This window comes from Psittacula echo (assembly GCF_963264785.1).
Source record: "Psittacula echo genome assembly, chromosome: 4".
NCBI lineage: Eukaryota > Metazoa > Chordata > Aves > Psittaciformes > Psittacidae > Psittacula > Psittacula echo.
Genome location: NC_137738.1, coordinates 56,142,519 through 56,165,429, shown reverse-complemented (window position 1 = coordinate 56,165,429; position 22,911 = coordinate 56,142,519). Strand labels below are relative to the sequence as shown.

The window sequence follows — 22,911 nt, the reverse complement described above, 5'->3', positions numbered from 1 at the left end:
TAGAACACTAGAGGAGCATTCAGATTTGTTTCCTGTATAAGTATCTGGAACTGATGAGGTGATGTTTACACAAATGTGAGTATGAGGTCACTGAGATATTTTTACCAGATATATAGATACATTACTAATTCTTTCCCCAACAGGTCTGAAGAGCTACAAAATATATAAAATATTATAAAACTTTTCAGCCTATACACCACTGTGTTTCTCATTATAGAGAAGAGCTTAAGAAAATCAAACCTTGCCTTGGTTTTATTTTGTGAACAAAATAAGCAAGAAAGACTATTTTTGCAGAATATTCTTATCCTATCAAAAGATGGAGAATATAACAAATAAGAATATAACATTGATGAGTTTTCTTCTATGACACAATGCAGGTGAAATTTGCTACATTCACAATAAGATTTTTGACTACCAGCGCCCTTTCTATCACTGTTGTGTCTCCTCTTAGCGCAGTGTTCGGCACCTATGAAAGCTTAGCGTCATTCTGCTGTACAAGCCAAAAAAATTCTATGCACAGATGTCAAGTTATGTAGTACAATTCTTGCCTCTCATGTAAGTTAGCGAAACAAGCAAATGATTTTTGCTCAGTTGTATAACTGATGGAGACGGAAGATACTGAAAATGAGCAACTGATGAAAAAATCATTACACTTTGTGGAATTCCCTCAGAAACATTACCAACACCTTGGGAACTATAGGCCATTGCACAGTATTCTGAATAATCTCTGGATGTACCTTTCAAAAAAAGTTAAGAATTTGAAGGCAGATAGAGTGTGGAGGTGGGTCAGTATATTCATAAGATATCATTCTTTTTTCTTCAGTTTTAACATTGCTAAAATTAGTTGATTGATGCATAGTCATGCTGTGTTATACGTGAGTAAATGCAGGATAAACCATGTGATGTGATCCCCTCAGGTTTCACAAGCAAAGCCTGGCTGAGCCAGCAAAACACCCCAAGAGGAGACGTCCAAGGAACACCTTCGTGGAATCCGAAGCCGTGCTGGGGAGTCAACTCCAAGCGCCTAAATCCTGAGCGGTTGTCTACACTGTGGGCTGCTGCATAGTGTAGAGTTACCCACATTCTTTTTAAACAATGTACCTCAGGGCATGAAGCAAGCTAGCTCTGGCAGTCCAAAGCTTTGTACAGGCTAAGTATTCTGTCGAGAAGCAGGTTCCCACTGAGCTCTGTGCTCTTTCAGGTAGACTGTTTCCAACAACTGAAACGGCGTGTTCAAAGCTCAGCAGTGTACATGCATAGATACCTCTGTCAGGTCCTAAATGCACGTAGCTTTGACTTTGCTGGACAATTTTCCTAGTAGTGGTGCGCTTAAAACACAACATCTGAGCCAAACTGCAGGCAAATGAATTATGACACATCTCTCCAGGGGTAGGCAGAATCCTACTGCTGAGAGTCCTGCATTAATTGACACAAGAAACTACGATCACCTGACTCCTATTAATGAGGGATGGAGTTTGCTTGCTTAGTCTCCTCTGAGGAGACTGGTCTTCACCTGATAAAATCTGTGCTTCCCCCTTCCCAGTCTCGGCATCTCAGTCGGCTGCTTCCTGCCACAGGGCAGCCGTGGTGCTGAGCTGCGCCATGTATCCTGCCTCCGGCCACAGAGTCTTTCCTTGCCTGCTCAGTAGACTCTGTGGGCTCACAACATGTTTTGAAGTCCTGCCTGAGAAGGTGTAAATTTTTGTGATGTCTTGATAAGCAGATGGTTTTTTTGGTGTTTAAGTTCAGAAGGTGACAACATATAAGACAAAAAAATATGTCAGCAGAAAAGCTGATCGGTAGATACTGAACAAACTGATCTAGAGATGCTGATCTTCTATTACAGCTATTTCAGGGCTAGATCCTCAGCTAGCACAAATTAACAAAGCTCCATAGAAACCAGTGGGAAGCTACTGATTTACACCAGCCAGCCTGAGACGTTACTAATTCTGGGTGACCTAATCCTTTACGATGCTCAGCACCTTCAATATTATAAAGTATTTAGAAGTGCAGCCACATTTGCTTTTTCCCATTAATATCCTCTTGTTTTTCTCATACACTGTGTGTCTTTTGTCTCTGTCACACAATGTACATGGTAGTAAACAAGAGACTGGCTAACTTACTGGCACGGCTGAAAGATGTACCCCCCAGTGAACACATTCAAAAGAAATGCTTGATGACATGTTTTTGTTAAGGGTGAAAAAAGTGGCTATTGAACCCTGACTTCTCCACCTCAGCTATCTCGATTAGCTCAAGGAGAGAGTTCCTGTGTAGGGAGTATTTTCCTGATACCTGCTGGCCACCTGGAGCTGGAGGTGCTGTGTTTCAGTTTCTGCACATTGCCATTAAGAATATAAATAGAACAAATATATATCCGTTTTAATACTCCACTCTGTATTATATATCAGTGGAGATATATCTGTGTTTCCTGTTTAATGAAGCATATGATCTTGCATGGTTTGAGGGTGACTCACCGAGCTTTGCTATTCCTTTAGGCATTAAAGGTGCTAAAAGTGAGAATTGTGTTCATCCAGCATTTCCACTGCACTGAACTGCTTGAAGCATTGACTGTTTTTTTTATTTTAATAGATTTTTCAAAGATCTGTGGACTGAAAGCTCTGCATGAAAGAAGCTGTTTTGGGAAATACAGATATAAATCTGTTTATTATCTTGTTTCTTATTGTTTATAATATCAGAGCCCAAAGAAGGCCAGTTCCACATTTGCTGCAATATAATTTGCTGCAAGCACCCCCCTTATCCAGGTTACAAAGCAAGATTCATTTTGCTAAGCTTTAATCATCCAGATCTTACATGTCCAGTTTAAGCTCCTTGCCTAGGCTGCCTTTACAATCAATGGAGAGAGAAAGCAGGAAGAGTAGCTTTGTGAAGAGATTTATTTCACACTCTTAGCTTTACACAAGAACGTCCCCTGAACTACAACTACAACTTTCTGGTGATGTCAAACAGCCAGTGTAAACTCAGTGCTGAAGTTTTAGTTGGTTATATATATATTTACCCATGCCACACAAATGTCAGCTCTTATAACCTCATATCATCTGATTTTTTTTTCCCTCAGTCCAGTATTAGCAAGTAGTAGCATGACTTTCCTTGCAGTATCACATGGTTCATGTGTGCTTTCTGGAGCCAAGCAGCATTTGTGTAGGGGGCAAATAAGAAATGATCACACCACCAAATTCCCCTTTTCCTTCAGTGTTGTAACCACTTGCTCTTTTGGAAGAAGTGTTTTCTCTGACCTCTGCTGGCTTTGGGTCAGGCACTCACTAAGCTAAGTGGGGAAGAGGATTACTGAATTTCAGAAAAATACAAAGGAGACTAGATAGCAGGTTTTAAAAATGTCTGTTATCAACACATCTACTTTAGAGGAGCTTCCGTTTGTCCAAATGGTTGCTTTAAGTTCAGAGAGGTGTGCAAAATAGTTTTTAAAAGGCAGCTGGTTTCAGGAAAATAAACTGATGATTCTTACACAGGGAACATCAAACAAGTACTAGTTAGCCAGCAGAGAGCGCAGACATATAACTAATGGTGAAATCACTGATGCCAGATTTTAATATTAAATCCCCTCAATGCAAAGTTTTGCACAGAGACTTAAAATAAACAAGCAACATTTTTAGCAAGTACCTTAATTGTCAAAAAAAGTAAATGTACTGAGTGACTGGCTTTGGAAAGAAAAGTGGGAAAAAAAAAAGAAACATTACAGAATTCTGTTTCAACTTCCCACATTTTTCAGGAAACTTCTCCAGCTTAGGGATTTAAAAATGACGGCTGTGAGGCCAAATATATTTCCTTCTACTCTTTAGACTTTTACCCTGCATTTTCTCCAACTGCCCTGCATCTCCTCTCACCAGAGAAGCCACTTCTAACAGTAAGAGCGTGGTGCTCTGACATAGCTGCTGAGCAATTAGACATTTTCTCCTTATAGGTCCAGAAGGGATTGTGGGGAGCACCCCTGATAAGAATAGTCCTCCTGGGTCATAGAGACAAGGAGCTGCTCCAGCTGCTCAATGCCCAGTTGTCTGATGTCGGCAAAGACGTTTGCCAAAACAAACAGGTGCTTCCATCTCTAAAGGGGCACACTTAGGACCTGAAAAAATATAGTGCTGTGTTGTATGTGCAAATGTAAAAAGTTATGTCTGAAAATAGATGGTTATTTTTACAGCAATGCGGGGCAATCCTATTAGCATGCTGATTCATGACATTTCATTTGCACGTCTTGAAAACGGGAGAAAAACAGTCTGTCTTTCAGAAATGAATGGGGACTCTGGTGAGGGGGATTCTGCTCAATCAATTCCCATTGGATTCAAAACCCACTGGTGTCTCAGTCCTCCAGATGGATAGTGCTTCACTTATACAAAAAAATGTTGTTAATGCTACTTAATGCCCACAATCAATGTCCTGGGAAAGACTCTAAGAGCAAGAAGGAAAAACTCTTACCTGGTAGACCTGGTCATGGTCCTGAGTTTGCTTCCGTCCCTTCTGAAGCAGCAGTGCCAGAAGCTGATGGTATTGCTCAGGCACATTTATTGCACTTGATGCCTCCTTTAGAAGGGTAACTCTTGCAATAACAAATTTGTTGTACCTTTTGCCATCCCCACACTATCCTGTTAGAGTGCTGTCCAGACCACTAATATACTTACTGTCTGTATTAATTCACCCACACTGGCAATCTGTATGTCATCCTGCACCTTCATAAATGTTATTGAGAAAATCTAAGGTTTTCCAGCTCTCCCACCTATGAAATAGCACTGACAGCATGCACAGACCAGCTAAAAGTGTAGCTACCTACAAGTAGGTAAGGCTTAACAAAATTTGGAAGATGTATGAATCCATGTAGGGCTAAGTATCATAGTTATTTTAAGGCTTGTCGTTTCACTTTGCGTGACATTTGGCTCTTTCTTTTGGAACCAAGTCTCCTGGTAAGAGCAAGCATTTCTTGGCAGGAGGCTCACGACAGGAGTTTCATTACACACAAAGGCCAATGACCGCATAATAGTTTTGGGAAATGTTGTTCAGGAAAATCCATCATGGAACAGTCTTTTGGATCACTTGCTTTGGCTGTCATCCTTCTACTACTACTACAAACCCAACACGTACTTCACTTAGTCCCACCTAAAAACAAATGCAGATTTATAAACTCACTAATTAGTAAGTAGCTGGAGAGCTACAGAAAACTGACGTGCATGCGTCCCTGATCAGATACTCCAGCAACATTAAGACATCACCAGAACTCTAGGCCTTCAGTCAAATACGCAGCATGACATTTTAACAGGCTTAGAAAGACTGTACTTAGGGAAAGAGTGAGATAACCTACAGGCAAACTATGAATACATGGGGAAATAAGCATGTGCACTATAGAGACATGTAAAGAGGTTATCAAGTGTTTAGACTTTTAAAATACATCTAAATGAAAAGATTATAAGTAGATGAATAAAATTCAAGCTATACTGTTGTCTGATGGGCATTCCCTGTGTGAAAATCACCAAATGAGCCTGAAGAGAAGTTAAGGAGGAGTTTCATGAACTGAAGCATGAAAACATTGAATGGAGGCGTGGAAACAGTTGCTTTGTCTTCCCATCCCAGTGAAGGTCCAGCAGTGGATCTGTGGCAACAACAGCTGGGAAAAGCCTATGGAAAGGGAGGAACAGGGGGAAGGCATAAGAAGAAACAGGGCAGCTGGTGGGGAAAAGGGTAAGGCTCAAGGACGGAGTGTGTTGAGCAAAACAGGCTGTGTCTGAGAGCTACTGCCAAAGCTCTGCCTGCATTGAATTGCCCTGCTTACCACAGTGGGCTAGATTTTACCAACTATGTTATTATAAACAGGCTTAACAGAATCTGACTTTAAAAGTGACCACTGGCAACAGATTCCCTGAATAAAATATACATTATGGAGTACCAGTATTATTAAGACTGCCTTAGAAGTCCATTATATAACCACATTTTCTGTAGTAAACTGTTTTTCCAAATATTAACCATTCAAACTGAAACTTCTCATGGAAGCCTCAATCCATATTTTCCTTTTCAATAACTTGGCCACTTCTAAGAACACTATTTTTGTCTCTGGTAAAAAAAAAAAAATATAAGCAATGGCTTTTCTGTGTGACCTCTGCCTCATGGCAGAATCTCTAATTTTGGCAAAATAATGTTTTTTATGTTAAGAATATGTATTTGTCATATCAACCAAATCAGTAATGGTTTGCCTGCATCAAGGAAATTAACAGCAGGGGAAAGATCATGCTTAGCTGGCCCTTGCTAAGCAGATACTTGCACTGGAGCTAAAAATTCTTGCAAGTTACATCTGTGCCAGGCCTACTCCACTAAAATGATGACAACCTATATTCCAGCCTCTTTCCCCAACTGCAAGCAGCAGGACAGGCTCATATTTTAGCTTCATTCCTGTGAAAGATTTTAACAGATATTGATGTAATTGGTTTGTGTTAAGAAACAGGAGTTTCTTAACTCCCTCAGTTTTCGTGCATCTGTTGCCTGTGGAGTTAAGGAACACAGAGCAAAGATGTCTAAGTTAGGAAACCGCATTAGCTCGGGAGTAGATCAAAATAGCCAAATCAGTACAGCCCTGTGTGCAGCGGATATTGTGTTCCTGTGGCCATCTGAAAATTAAACATCAGAGTTTTGACTCTGCAGATGTCTGTTTCTGCTCCTGACTACAGGGATATCTAGAAGAGTATCTTAGATGAGACGTCAAGCTTCTAGACAGCTGCTTTTAGGTGAGATAAAGTTCATCCAAAAGGTAAGACCTATTAGCTCAGGCACAGTGCCTAATTAATTGACTGTATTCCTTTCCTGAGCTAATGCCAGGCTTAGATTTGTGCCAGATTAAGTATCTCTTTCCTAAACTACACTCTTGAGAGCAAAGATACACTTAGAGAAAGCAGGAAATTACAGTACATGCAAATACCCAAAGCTTTTCATTATAGAATAAGGGTGCGAAATCTGCTGTTAAAAAAACCAAGAAATGATAGTTTATCAGTGGTGGCTTACTTTGGTCCTACTATGTCCATATAAAGTCTTTAGTCTTGTAATGACATATAAACATGTCATACATAGACTGGATCTGACATAGAGAGAAATCACAATGGGGATGAACAGACACTTGTAAAGCTATAGGATAAAGATTCATAAAGCAAATTATAAACATTAGCAAAATAGCAAATATTCAATGCCAGTGAATTGAATATATGTAGAATCCTGTAGAAATACTACTATGCAGTTGTGGAATTGAGTACTGCATCATTCCTGAAATGGATTAGGAAATTTTTAGGAAATCAAAAGTATTGGTGTACCAAAACTATTTATGAAGCTAGGTGAGTTCCTAGTTCAATAACATTTTGTAAAGAAAACAAACAAACAAACAAACAAACAAAAAAGACCCCACACAACCAAACCAAAACAAAGCCCTTAAACATTTTAAAACAACTAGGCTTTGGGTATTTTGGAATGAAAAGTAATTCTTTTAACAAGAAATTTTTTTTTATTTGAAAACCATAGAATTCAAACAGATTAAATTTAAAAAAAAACCAAACAAAACCAACCAATCAAACAAAAAAAAACCCAAACCACACCATGTGAACTAAAAGTGATGTATTTCAACTGGTAAAAACTTCCCTTTTTTGCAGATTTTCAGACCACATTGTTTACCAAGGCTTCACTTGTTCTCAAGACTTAGCCAGTCAGGAATTACTGCAATATGTGAAAAGTTCTTGTTCTGTCCCAGTCAGGATGCTCATTTCCATGTTTAGATAATTTAAATTACAGTTGCACAGACAACTTCAAATTTAGCATCACCTTTTCTTTTCTTTTTTAATTCCTGTCTTCACAACCTTAATGTTCTCATATAATTGGAATCTGTTGTGTCTCATGTCTTAAGCATATTTTCCCTAACATCACCTAATTTCATTCATTCATAGTATGCAGAGCACAGGCATAATGTGTCTCCAGGCTAGAGCTCTCATAGTTCAGGCTGGAATAAAGAATGCCTTGCTTAGGCACCTAATTTATGCCTCACTATCAGGCAACTACCAATTCAGTATTCCTAAAGTAAACACCTGCCATGTTTAGCTGATGGAGAGGGAGTAGATGTCTCCCAAATGGGAACAGGTTTTCACCCAGAAGCCTTCTAAAGCTCTTCTGGGTGTACAAGGAACTTAAGCATTTACTTTAGCAGAACAGGGTCATGAAGTATCAAAAATATAAACGCAAGATGGATGTCACTGTGAGGCGGGCTAGTTGCAACTTCACAAGGGGTCTTTTTGCTTGGTAATCTTATATATGTTTTACCTAATGCATCATACTTAACAGCACCTGATGAATCTTTACAAGTTCATTAGCAGGTAAATCTTTGCTGTTCCCATTTTATAGGTATAGCATTTGAGGCAGTGACAAATGCGATGAAAAGAACTGCTGAATCCCACTTTGTTCATGAGGAAAAGGTTATGGGGACAGCAAGTGCTGGCCCAGACTCACCTTCAAAAGCTTGATTGATGACTCCAGTTGCTGCCTCTTTGTCTTCTAGGTAGTGGATGAAGGACAGCGGAGAGTGTCTTACCTCTTGCAGTTTGTCTTGAATGTAAGAGAAAGTAGGTCTGTTGTGAGGTTCTTGGGCCCAGCATCTTGTCATTAAGTCACATCTGGAGAAAAAAAATTGTTAAAAGGCAAGCATTAAAGGTAATAAAATCATTCACCTCAACACTTACCATTAAATCATCTGAGAAACAAGTCCAGCCTAGATTTTCAACTTCTGAAAACTTTATATGTTGTACAAACATTATCATCAGCTGTTGAAGGGAAAGCTAATTAAAGATCATTTGTCAGGAATACTCCCTATGAATGATTCTAATTTTCCAAAGAGATATTTTGAGATTGGAAGCAGCTATAACGTATTAAAAAAAAAGAACAAAAGAAAACTCATTAATATCTTCACTAAGGAAGTCACCAATGGCTTCTAAGAAAGCAGACAAGGAGCTGATTCTCTCACAGAAAAAAAGAAAAGCTATCTAAAATCAGAAATGAACCTGAGGCTACCAGTCTATTTAATCCTTCTTCAACTCACGCCACCTCAAATTTATGAGAAGTTCAAGGCAAAAGCTCCAGCACAGAAAGGGTTAATTTAGACTTCTGTCTCCAGACCAAAACAAATACGAGCAAGTTTTCTCATCAAAGGCAAAAATGATATGAGTTTCCTCCGGGTTCAGGGTTCTTAGCCCACCTTGTACACTATCTGTACTATTCAGTGGGAAACTGCCCCTCCTGTTTGTCTAAAGGATAGGGCTGATTTATCATTGCTTACTCAGGGTGAGCCCGGGCTACACAAAACCAGATCCTACAAAAGTCAGGGGAGCCAGGTAGAAAACCAAAACACAGCCAGCCTCTGGACATGCTAAGTGTTGTGAGTAGAGGGAGGTCTTAGAGTCTCAAAGCCAGAGAGCAGTGTTTAGCAGCTAGTAAAAGGTGAGTTCAGGAAGCTGCTACTGGAATGTGGAGTATTCACCTCTAAGCCCTAAGTTCAAATCCTCCTCTGACAAACAGCCTCCCAGACCTACTGCTATGTGATACAAGGCGTTATGTGAAATGAATTGGCTTGCTCAGATCCTTGCTTATCCATCTTAAAAAGGAGACTACTGTCCTTCAGCACAATTGAGTGTTCTACAAAAGCCTTCATGACAGGTGGGAAAAATCTCTTGACTTCTGATTTTTCAGTGATATTTTTCACTAAAATATTGGTGTTGGGTGAGAAATGTGAGTAGAAAAATTGTTTCAGGACCACTTTTCAATGACCTGTATCGTTTTTGTAGAGCTGGACAAAGTGATTCTGGTTTTTGAGAGGATCCAATGAAATTTTGAAAATCCATGTTAAGAATCTAAAAAGCAGTAGTGACTTACAAAAGCTCTCAATCACTTCATTAGCTTACTTTCAGGTGCACTGGTTATTGATAACACTGAAAATATGGATGGAAAAGTACTGAATAGAACTCAAAATTAGGTGAAATAACTCTGACTTTCCTTCTGCTGCCAGTAAAGTGTCTGGATCACACTGAATTTGAAAGCCAGCCTTGGATGCTGGAAGCCAAACAATCTGCTTTCTGGTCATCCTGGTTAGTAGGATAACAGAAGTTCAGGTGCTCTGCTCCAGCTTAGCACTTGAGCTCTCATGAGAAGAGCCTCATGCCAGGTGTAGCAATGAAGTAAAAGAGCTGGCTGAATACACTGCTTTTCTAACAGTGAGGACCAAAACAAGTAGGAGCAAGTATTCTCATCAAAGGCAAAAATTATACGAGTTTTCTCCGAATCAACAGAAAGCAAGAAACAGACAGCTACAGGCCAGCAGAGGGAGAAAGAAACAAGAAATAATACATAAGTAATAGACACATGGAATGGTTTGGGTTGGAAGGGACCTTAAAGACCTGCCATGGGTAGGGACACCTTCCACAAGACCAGGTTGCTCAAAGCCCCCTCCAGCTTGGCCTTGAACACTGCCAGGGATGGGGCAGCCACAGCTTCTCTGGGCAACCTGTGCCAGTGCCTCACCACTCTCATAATAAAAAAATTCTTCCTTATATAAAACCTAAATCTACATTCTTTTCATTTATGAAACATAAACATGACAAATGTGGATTCTGAACATTTTTGTATTCCTAAAACCAATCTATTTCTTAAATAACTATTATTTTACTGGACAATCTGCTTTATAAAACCATTCAGCTCGTTGTCCCCACACAAAAACAAAAGCCATTTGTTATCAAGTGGGCATATTCACTGCTGCCAAGACATTCAGAACTGGAATTTTCTCATTTTAATGACAATCCATATTCTTAGTTCCTAAATCAAATTACTTGCCTGGTGGCTTAACGTATTAATACCAGATAGAACTGATATTGTTCACAAAGTATTTCAGTCAGATTGGATTTAGGTTTCTAATGGCAAAAATGTTCATGCTGTCTCAGAATATATCTGCATATTTTTCATGGACAGCTATTTGTGGCATGATAGTTAGCTTTCAAGGCATGTTGTGACATCCAATGTTTTAAGTCAGTGGCACAAACTTTCACTAGCCCAGAAATGCATCAGCATGAGTCCAGTCAGAGGGTGAAAGCCAGGTTAACATCCTGAGATGTACATGAATGACAGCTTGAGCACATTCTTATATTTTGGGCGGAGCCAAACATGGGCTAGTAAGTAGCACGTTGCTCTAGTATGAGGAATAGACACAGAGGATTCCCCTACTTCATGAAGAAAAACCTTCCAAGAAGGAATGAAAAATAACAGATCCAAACACAACATCAGTTAAAGGTTTATGTTAGGTTTAAGAACTAGCCTGTACACTTAGATGCACCCCTACACAGATACACTTCACAACTGTATTTTATCTGGATGGGACAATTGGTAACCACATGTCCAGTAGAGTTTCATAGAGTGAACAATACCTGAAATGAGCTTTAATGCACAAAAGCTACAGGACATTACCAATTTTCTCTCACATGAAATGGAAAATATAATTGATGTGGGTATTTTCTTATAAAAGGAGAAAATCTGTTGGGATGAAGAGCCCATGCTTTCATCTGATGCTTTCTGAACTTCCCTCTTCCATCTTTCTGAACTTCTCTTCCACCTTCCAGATCCCTCTAGGAGGGCATTCCGGGAACCAAACAGCAGAAGCTCTTAGTTAGCAATCTAAAGGTTCTTTATCAAACTCAGTTATGTAACTTCGCATGGGAGTGAGCATTTGGTGAGACTGCAGCTTTGAGTGAGCAAGCAGCACACAACGCTTGTACAGATTCTGACTGTAATCCACAGACTTCCAGGATCTCTGTTAAATTAACTCGGTTCAGTCCAAACTTTAGCATGCTCTTGCATGCAAACCGCTCACCCAGGTATCCGTGCTAGGTGTGGATCTCTGACTGTAAAAGTACTGCCATTAATATCTAAATCATGTTTCAATTAATGTGGCTCATTTATAGATCCCCAAGCCCCTTTTCCAATTTACTAACGTGCGTCACCTATCCACACTTCTTTGGAGGAAAGCAGATGAGCAGTCCCTGGATTAACATCATGTGGAAGTGGGGGGGGGGAATTTCTCCCCCCTGCTGAAAAATAAACCAAACCCGAAACAAAACAATCCCACTTCCTTAGTGCTTTTACACCCCAAGGTTTCTGTGTCAGCCTGACATGCCCTTGCAGCGTAAGCCCACCACAGATTCCTAAACACTTCTCATATGAAGTAGTTTGGCCTTTGAACTCTCTTCCTATCAGTGATGGTTTGTTTTGTCAAATGACAATGAGCAAGCCAAAGTGCTGAGGAGAAAATTACTGATTGCTGATGTCCTGATGCAGGTTCAAAACCACAGGGAGGGAAGCAGGAATGTCAAGAATCCCAGCATGCCATTAATGACCTAGCAAAGTAGCAAAAAGCTATTTATGCTACTGACAGAAACTTCATGCAGGTGCTGAGTGTTCACCAAATGAGATAAAAGACGATACAAGAGTCTAAGAGCTCACTCAGCCCCTTGGCTTTCAAAAACTAAGTTACTGCTATTAGGCCCTGATCCTACAAGTTACAACAGGCAGACCAGTGGTTAAGCCCTACCTGCTATATACTAAATTTAAAATCTGGGACCTTAAAAATTATGTCAAGCAGTTTTCGTGATGCTTCAGAAAATCCAGTCACTTGTTTCAAAGGTAAATTATAAGCCTTAGTGTGATCTTGAATATCAAACTAGTACATGGATATACATTACCTCCTATGCTTTTTTATTCACAGGACAGCTGTCAGCAATTTTTTGAGGAAAACTTTTTCAGCAGAAAATATTGAAGCTGAAATTGCTTTGCTCTTGTTTGTTCTGTGACTTCCAGTTTTCACTCTGTTCTTAAAACAAAATCTTTATCTCTTCAGTTTTTCAGTTCCTCCAAGTGCTAAAGCTCACATGGGTTTTTTTTTTGTTTATTGCTGATATGGTGTTTCAGCTATATCTACATAATGATAAATAATCACCCTCTCTGGAACTCAGAGCATGATAATTCATCTGAAACCTAGCACAGATATCTGGGCTTGCCAATCACAGAATAATTCTCAAGCTACTTTCTCAGCACCAGGAGTAAGAATTGTGCACTTTAAGTAGCCTTTCCTATCTCTAGGGCCAACTCCCAGGTGCATTGCTCTGACTGCTTATGCAGAGTGGGTGATACAGGAACTGAGACATGAAAGTACTGAGTGATTGTTGGGCTTAGATTCGACTTCCTGCTTTATAGAATAGTTAGGGTTGGAAAGGACCTCAAGATCATTTAGTTCCACCCCTCCCTGCCATGTGCAAGGACACCTCACACTAAACCATGCCACCCAAGGCTTTGTCCAACCTGGCCTTGAACACCGCCAGGGATGGAGCATTCACAACTTCCCTGGGCACCCCATTCCAGTGCCTCACCACCCTAACAGTAAAGAACTTCTTCCTTATATACAATCTAAACTTCCCCTGTTTAAGTTTTAACCCGTTACCCCTTGTCCTATCACAGAATCACAGAATCCCAAGGGTTGGAAGGGACCTCAAAAGATCATCTAGTCCAACCCCCCTGCAAGAGCAGGGTAACCTAGAGTACATCACACAGGAACTTGTCCAGCCGGGCCTTGAATATCTCCAACGTAGGAGATTCCACAACCCCCCTGGGCAACCTGTTCTAGTGCTCTGTCACTCTCACAGTAAAGAAGTTTTTCCTGATGTTCACATGGAAGCTCTTATGCTCCAGTTTACACCCATTACCCCTTGTCCTGTCACTGGACATCACTGAGAAAATCCTAGCTCCATCATCCTGACACCCTTTACATATTTGTAAGCATTGATGAGGTCACCCCTCAGTCTCTTCTTCTGCAGGCTAAAGAGACCCAGCTCCCTCAGCCTCTCCTCATAAGGGAGATGCTCCACTCCCTTAATCATCTTAGTTGCTCTGCGCTGGACTCTCTCCAGCAGGTCCCTGTCCTTCTTGAACTGAGGGGCCCAGAACTGGACACAATATTCCAGGTGCGGTCTCACCAAGGCAGAGTAGAGGGGGAGGAGAACCTCTCTTGACCTACTGACCACCCCCTTTCTAATGCACCCTAGGATGCCATTGGCCTTCTTGGCCACAAGGGCACAGTGCTGGCTCATGGTCATCCTCCTGTCCACCAGGACCCCCAGGTCCCTTTCCCCTTCACTACTTTCCAGCAGGTCAACCCCCAGCCTGTCCTGGTACATGGGGTTGTTCCTCCCCAGATGCAAGACTCTACACTTGCCCTTGTTGAATTTCATCAAGTTTCTCCCCACCCAACTCTCCAGCCTGTCCAGGTCTCACTGAATGGCAACACAGCCTTCTGGTGTGTCAGCCACTCCTCCCAGTTTAGTGTCATCAGCGAACTTGCTGAGGGTACATTCAGTTCCCTCATCCAGGTCGTTGATCTATCACTACAGTCCCTAATGAAGAGCCCATCCCCAGCATCCTTATAACCCACTTTCAGATACTGGAAGGCTGCTATGAGGTCTCCACGCAGCCTTCTCTTCTCCATGCTGAACAGCCCCAACTTTCTCAGCCTGTCTTCATACGGGAGGTGCTCCAGCCCCCTGATCATCCTCGTGGCCCTCCTCTGGACTTCTTCCAACAGTTCCATGTTCTTTTTATGTTGAGAACACCAGAACTGCACACAATACTCCAAATGAGGTCTGACGAGAGCAGAGTAGAGGGGCAGGATCACCTCCTTCAACCTGCTGGTCATGCTCCTCTTGATGCAGCCCAGAATACAGTTGTCTTTCTAGGCCACGAGCGCACACTGCCAGCTCATGTTCGTTTTCTTATCAACCAACACCCCCAAGTCCTTCTCTGCAGGGCTGCTCTGAATCTTTTCTCTGCCCAACCTGTAGCTGTGCCTGGGATTGCTCCAAACCAGGTGTAGGACCTTGCACTTGTCATGGTTAAACTTCATAAGGTTGGCATCAGCCCACCTCACAAGTGTGTCAAGGTCCCTCTGGATGGCATCCCTTCCCTCCGGCGTATCAACCGAACCACACAGCTTGGTGTCATTGGCAAACTTGCTGAGGGCGCACTCAACCCCACTGTCCATGTCACCGACAAAGATGTTGAACAAGACCGGTCCCAACACTGATCCCTGAGGGACACCACTCGTTATTGGTCTCCAGCTGGACATCGAGCCATTGACCACAACCCGTTATGTGTGGCCATCCAGCCAGTTCTTTATCCACTGAGTGGTCCACCCATCAAATTGATGTCTCTCCAATTTAGAGACAAGGATGTCATGTGGGAACACCTCTCCCTGTATGGGTTTGATTCCCTATATGTATTAATTTTATTTTTTTCATTGCAATGATTTTGCAATTAAACCTGAATTTTGTGCTCAAGACACAAATGGAAATAGAAAGCTTTGTTTATCTAGCTCAGCTAAAGACCATCCAGAATTGCAGACTTTTCTTTTCCTGTACTGCTTTAGCCTTTCTTAATGGCTTTTGTAAGTGTTATATCTGCAAAGAGGGCACAATTTATTTTCCACAAATGTTCTAATATTAGCCAAATTCCTGCAGCTGCCATTGAGAAAGACAATTATATCTGCTATCACAGGTACATGGTGTGCAGGGGCCCATAATTTCTTTCTTAAAGGCATCTTAACTTTAAGCCAGACAGGCATTCTCAGTCTGTTATCACGTTATTACCAGATTCATGCCCAAGACTGACTTTATTATGTCTTTGAAATCCCATTTAAAAGACCAATATCCACCATTCAGCTTGAACACTTAAGTTCTTACTCACAGGCTCCACTACTGGACGAATTAGTAGCAGGCTGGTAGCTACAAGTGCTACCTCTTTTATCTGAAAAAACAAATGGAGGATGTTGAACCCTGCTTGGATATAAGTAGCATTCAAAGTGATGGTCACCTGGCAGTAAGTCTCTTGTTTCTTGTGAATATTATCAACAGCATTTGAACAAAATTAACTTACAGGTCATCAGAACAATTGTTTGGAAATTCCAGCGTTCCTCCTGACCGTACATGGTGTAAAACTTCTGTATTGGAGAAACCTGGATAGGGTTGTTGACCCAAAGTTAATGTTTCCCACACTAAGACTCCAAAAGCCCTAAGAAACAAACAACAACAAAAAATAATTATCATAGTCATTATGAACAATCTTTCTGTCAACATCTAAAATGTGTCTAACCTAAGAGTAAGACTCTGTTAGAAAAATTAAGAGTAAGAAGTTTCAATTTGTTGTGAAACAATTCAGATGTCCAGCCTCTGGAATAGCTAAAATAAATGTGTAGAACTAACACGCTTTCCCAGACTTACCAAGATGCAGCTTAGAAGTCACTGACTGCCCACAGCTTCCCTGGGCAACACTCTTTGATTGAGCATGTCCTCACTTAAGCAAGTGTTTAGAAATATCTAGAGGTGTTGTAGAGAATGGAAAGAGAAGTTCTCCTAAGCACCACTCACAAAGCGATCAGCACCATATTTGGTTTGGCATAGAGCACTAAACAACTTGCTTAGATGAATGTGTGGCAGTCAAATGGACAGGCTGAAGGGCTGAGGACTTGGACAAAATTGGTGAGCTATAACCCACCATGACTACCTATGGCTTCCAAAATCAAAACTTGTGTGAATGTTGGGTTTAATGGATCTGATTTGGGGTGGGGTTTTTTTCCATGCATCCCGACAGTGGGTCTCTGCTTCTTCATCATAAACTGAAACCCACTTGAATTTACCTTAAGTAAACCTCCACCTTCCCCTGTGATGATGCAGAAAAATATGTACTTCAAAATAAAGAAGTCACCAGAAGAAGGTGAAATGGTATGGAGGAAGTATTTGACTGTATAAAGGAAATACCAATTAAACTAATGGAGAACAAAATGGATCAGCATGCAGGTAGTAAATTCACTGACTAATCAAGCAAAGACCACATTGTGAGCCTAGTAAAAAATTCTTTGATTGAGTGACACTAGTTCTTCCCAACCAGAATCCAAACCTAGAGCTCAAAGGATTAAGAAATACATCCATATAGGTACTGTCTTGTGCCAAACTCTTCATTAGCTCATTAAAATATCACTTAAGAGGAAATCTGCCTTAACCTAGAAATTGTTAAAGATGGCAATATTCAACCTTATCATTCCTCTTGTAAACCAGTATTTTCTTGCTGTGGGACTTAGTATGACACACAGTTCTGTGGCTGCTGTTACTCACCAGACATCAGAGCGATTTGTAAAGACACCATCAATGAGGCTTTCAGGAGCCATCCATCTCACAGGGAGTAAACCTTCTCCTCTTTTCCTATAATAATCATTTTTATAGATATCTCTGGCAAGTCCAAAATCACCGATCTTTACTATCCGGGAAGAGCTCTCATATTCCTTCGTAGACACAAGGCAGTTGCGAGCAGCCAGGTCCCTGGTTTGCAAGGCAGAAACGAGAGGATGGAGTTAGCATTGCAGAAAAACTCAGGTCAGGAGAGACCTCTGGACATCATCTGGTTTTAGGCCTCTCTTCAGAGCAGTGTCACCTTCGAGGTCAGATCAAGTGGCTTAGGCCTCACCCAGTTAAATTTTGCATATCTGCAAGACTGGAGGTGACACAACTCCTCAGGACAACCTGTTCCAGTGACCGATCCTGCACATTGTGAACAATATTATCTAATTTCCTTTGCTTTAACTTGTGCCTGTTGCTTCTCAGCTTTTTCATGTGCATCTCTGGGAAAAGTCTGGCTCTTTGTCCTCCCCGGCTACCCATTAGGCAGATGAAAACAGTAAATGGATCTCCCACTTGCCCTTTTCTTTTGCACAGGATATAATTCTTGCCTAGGGTGCAATAAGTCCTGGATTTAGATCTTAGATCTCACTATTTTGTCAGAGAACTGTAAGTGATTTTTAGCAGAAAAGCGTTAACATTGAATTTTAACTACAGAGCTCTCACCTTCCCTGATACATTGTGACATCTTTCTAGGCATTTTTTTCCAAGGTAAGACATGCAGTCTGTATATTGTGGGGAAACCTTGGAAGACGAAGGAATTAAGTTCTGTACCTGTGTATAAAATGCATTTTCTCTAAATAGACACAGCCTTTGCAAATATCCAAACATATATCCAAGAGGTCAGTCACTGTCAGTAAAGGACTCTGAAGATACAAGAAACAAAGACGGAAGTTATGCATGTCTTCCAGCTTTACAAACTCAGAATGACAACCTCTCTCTGCAAAGATGACATTGTTTCCTCATTTGAAATGTATAGAATCTTTCCAAAACATGTAAAGCACAGGTGCAAAATCTCTGTAAGTCAATAAAATGCATGCTAAATTCTGTCAGGGTAAACTGCCAAATCACTGCACTGCAAGACAGGTGAACACCTCCTGTTCCTTGATTTAGGGCCAAGAATATCCTGGGACCTTAAGAATTGTTTCTTCATTACAATGGAATAAATGAAACCCTGAAAATTTCCTCCTACTATCAGATCAGGTTTTCGTGCTTCTGTATTAGTCAGTATAATATATTATTCTAATAGAATACACATATATACGTTTCAGTAGAATTCAATACTGACTGTACATTTGATCTGATCGTGTAAATGAACTTGACAATTGCTATGATGCTATACAATTTCAGTGTTGAGTACTTTTGACCTACAATTCTACCATCCAAATTATTAATCTGCATGCAAACTGGAAAAAAATACTGAATTAAAAACATTTATTCTTTATTATTTTCTCCTCTTTCCTCCTAAAAAAAATTCAGGATACAGGCAGAGGTACATCTCTATCTTCTGTATGGCTGGACTATGCAGTCCACTTCTTGAGAAAGGGAAAAACTGCAAATCTGTGGGCAGTTGCAGGTTAAAACCATGTGTCTTATGGTCTTTATCCTACCTTTTGCTTTCTGGCTGCTCGTAAATAGCTAAGTAGATCCCCTCCTTCCATTAGCTCCAGTATAAGGTACTGAGGTTCATTTAACAGGCACACACCAAGTAGCTTCAGAATGTGAGGGTGATCAAATTTACTAAAGAGAAGGAAACAACTGTAAGATTACATACGAGAAATCCAGCTGATTGATAGCTAGTAAAGTGTATATAGCTGCAAGCAATGAATGAACAGTTTGGCCTTTACAATCCTGCCTCTACCAGCAACATGATTTAGTAACTCAGAGTGAGAGATTTGCTCAGTCACGGGGAGAGTTCAGAGACACCCTTTCAAAACACAGGCTTACACTGCATGATGTTGGGCAATCTAATGCATGCATGGATATTAAAAGTACACTTCTTCACATCCCTAGGAAGCAAAAAATGGTAGGCAAATGGCAATCTTATCTAAGAATAACATGAATTGCCACCTGTATATTAAAGGTACTTGTATTATTTTGATAGAGTACTTTTACTACTATATTCCCAGTAGAACTGCTGATTCAGAGAAATGCGGAGAAAGGTACAAGCACAAGGTGCTACATATTATCTTACAATTTAGAGGAGAACTGTTTCTTACAGAATGTTTTCAAGAGAAACAAAATATGCACAAGGTGTGTCCAAAAAGATAGGGATTACCACAGAGCAATCAGCACTCTCAGATCTAGCACTTCTCAAAGAATGAAGAACATTTATTGCTCCTATCAGTGCCCATGTTTTTGCAATCACATTTCTTGTGTTAGAAAATGGTTTCCTTTTTCCACGGCTGCGTGAAAGTACTTAGATCAGCAGTCAGAGAAACTTGACTCGGGACAGCTGATGGTGTCCAAAATGCTGTCAAATGCACTAGTGTAAACAAACAAATAAAACAGAGGGGCATTCTCATTCTAACCTCTTTCAAATCACATAATCTTAGGTGTGGGCAAAGACTTCAGCAAAAAGCTGATTTTGAATTTGACACTTCCCTCTCCCCCTCCCGCCACCCCCTACGCCCCTGCCCCGAGCACATATTTCTCAATCAGACAAACTTTGGCACTCTCAAGAACAAAGAGAGGGGAAGGAGCACCTGGCAGTCTCCTTACAACTCACACAGACCTTTCTCCACTGAGCTGTCATTCCTTACTTCCCAAGTGATGGATACACAGAAGAAATTGCTACATATATTTGTACACAAATGACTTGCCAATGACCATTATCAAACGAGTTTTCGAAATACAGACAACTCAATTTCCCCATTGCTGCAGTGCAATAATAGAAAAAACAAATAGTCCTTGCTTAACTGGAACAGTATGCGTAACATTGTAGTCCACATTTTAATGAACATCCAAAAAGGAAGCAAAATAAAAGTTGTATTTAAATATCTAACATTAAGGTTTGTGAACAACCAGGTCTGCTTATTTTTTCTTTCTGCCCTTGTTTTCATTTATGAGACCTTACAGATGAATATCATTAAGCTCTCCACAAGAGAATTAAATCATTAATTTTTCATGTAAAAAAATAAAAAAGAAAGAAAAAGAAAGAAAAATATTTAAAGCATATAAAAATACCATTTTTAAATAATTGCTTGATGATTACTGGGAATATAAAACATTTAAACTTTTTTTTCAATTCTTTTCATTTCTGTCTCGTTGTATTGTTGTACATAGTGGCCCAGATCAGTGTTTACATTTAAATGTAATAATTTCCAATTATATCTTTTTCCAGGGTTTCTGGTTTTGGATTATTAGCTGCAACAAGAAAGCTGAACTCGGGAAGCATCAGAGACTTTAATAATGGTTACATATAATTTCAATACTACACAGAAGCAGGAGCTTAACTGATAGACTGAAGATAAATTGCAGAAAGTTTACACACAACACTTAGTCTTTGTCATTAATTTACACTTTAATGGCATGGTCCCATTTTGGTTTTCATAAGCTTCTTACTTCATTCAATGTACAGTGTGTGGAAAAAGGCAATAATGCAAGTCATTTTTTAAAAAACATATAAACACAAAAAAAGGATGCTGTGAAAACCAATTTCAAATTTAACAACACTCTATTTTCTACGTACAGGGTATAAAATAATTCATTTTTCAAAAGATGCTTCTAATTCTGCATTTATGAAGTAAGAGTCTGAGGGGTGCAGAGATGCATCTGAAAACTAAACCATGCTCCCAGTCTTATGTCACCAGATGAAAACTTCAGCTGAACTTCTACTTGTTTCTGTGGATACTCTGGAAAACCAGATTTCCAGGTGACACACAGACTTTTCCGTGTGAAATTCTCGCCCTGGTGAGAGATGCATTATTTTTTGAAGTCTGTCTCAATAGAAGGGGTGTGTGGCAGCCTCTAGTGGTAAGTATGCACATTTTTTAAAAAGCAATTTCCACTGTAAGTCGAAGCTGCAAGGCATCACCCTGTTTTGATATGTTTATTCTGGTAAAATGAGATTAGCCAAATGTTGCCCAATTGCCTTTAAAGACTAACTTAGTTTTAGGGGAGTAAAGATACTGAATTACACCAGTGCAAACCTCAGTACATTCATATGAGCACACTGAACTTGCAGTCTGTATCTTAAATTTTGCTAATCAGATTTATAACTTTATTTTCATAAGATTCATCAGTAGTGACTTAAAGTTTTAGCAGAAAGAGAACACCTCCAAAATGCCAATTCGTTTAGAGAAAAGCATTGCTTTCATTCTTCTTGAAGACTACCAACCTTACATGATACTGGCTTCGAAGGGTACCCAGTGGCAAAGCTGTCCCTACCTCATTAAGTGTGCTTCCTTCAAGAATTCACTCTTCTCGTGGTCTGTTGCACCTTTCTTCAAAGTCTACTCAACAGAAAGCAGAAGTGTAATAAAACTTAGGTCACCACCATCATTATCACAAGGCACTTAAGTAAAGCAATCAGACATAGACACGGCCTTAAATACAAGTTATTTTCCAGCATTTGTTACAAGGAGTTAGGCTCAGCTCTAAGCTTAACTGCAAGAAAACACCCAAAACTCTCAACACCTGCTTCTGTGGTATAACCTCTGAGCCAAATCTCTCTATACATCACATTCCATTGTCAGAGAAATACAAAGCTGCTATTACCTTGACTGCTACTTTAGATTCTCCACTTCCATCTGACAGGATATCTACTGCAGTGCCTTCATACACCTCTCCAAATGCTCCGCTTCCTAACAATTTGTGTAAGTTCAGTTTGTCACGAGGGAAAGCTGGCAATGATTCAATCTCTGCTTGAGAAGGAAGAATGCTACAAAACAGCAATACTGGTCATTTGTTCATACCTAAGAATGTTTGAAATGTTATTAAAATTCTTCCTTACGTGAATCTGGAACTAGTTGTCTCATCAGATACATGTAAGGGAGGCTCAGGTGAAGCCTAAATATTTTGGAAGTTATTGGAAAACATCAGGTCTTCCTTCCCCATTCATCTGCATTTCTTGCCAACATTAACACGTAGGGTGGGTTAGGGGCAATCCAGGCCAGGGTGCATGCCAGAGAACCAGCATGGCAGAGCCTACTTACAAGCAGGTCCGCCTTTCAGTGCAGATGCAGCCCTTAACTCCACCTTGAGGTGTCAGGGATGGTGAAAACTAGTCCATGGAAGCCCTTTTAGGTGTTTTTGTCCTGAAAATACATTTTCTCCAAGGACATACCTTACAGCATAACAGGCATTGGCTAATCCCACTGTATCAATCATGCCTCTGAGTTGAGCTAGTTCTTTATCTTCTTTGATAAACACTATCTGTCCAGGCAAAGCCTTTTTTCTGGATTTCCATCTTTGGTGCCATACTGGAACAGAAAAGCAGACCATCAGATATTTTACTCTGAGAGCATCCCAACATGTCAACAGGCTGAAAGGCTACAGGGTTTTTGTTCTTGTGTTCAACATGATCACCCAGAAGTTTATGTAAGCAAGACATTTCCACCTGGCCACCACCTTTTTCCCACAAAATAGAGGCAACTGCTCCTCGAGCTGA

General features: G+C 40.4%; 1 protein-coding gene across 1 annotated transcript in view; it reads right to left on the bottom strand.

Annotated features, from left to right (window-relative positions):
- ROS1 (ROS proto-oncogene 1, receptor tyrosine kinase) overlaps window positions 1-22,911 on the bottom strand; it is a gene marked incomplete at both ends in the record, with an annotated part of 71,573 nt that overhangs the window by 1,378 nt on the left and 47,284 nt on the right. Inside the window, 8 exons of the mRNA XM_080615895.1 lie at window positions 8,500-8,663; window positions 16,006-16,140; window positions 17,241-17,444; window positions 18,075-18,166; window positions 18,911-19,040; window positions 21,690-21,754; window positions 22,020-22,182; window positions 22,588-22,723. Coding sequence (XP_080472021.1) covers window positions 8,500-8,663; window positions 16,006-16,140; window positions 17,241-17,444; window positions 18,075-18,166; window positions 18,911-19,040; window positions 21,690-21,754; window positions 22,020-22,182; window positions 22,588-22,723 — 1,089 coding nt within the window. The remainder of the gene's footprint in view (window positions 1-8,499; window positions 8,664-16,005; window positions 16,141-17,240; window positions 17,445-18,074; window positions 18,167-18,910; window positions 19,041-21,689; window positions 21,755-22,019; window positions 22,183-22,587; window positions 22,724-22,911) is intronic.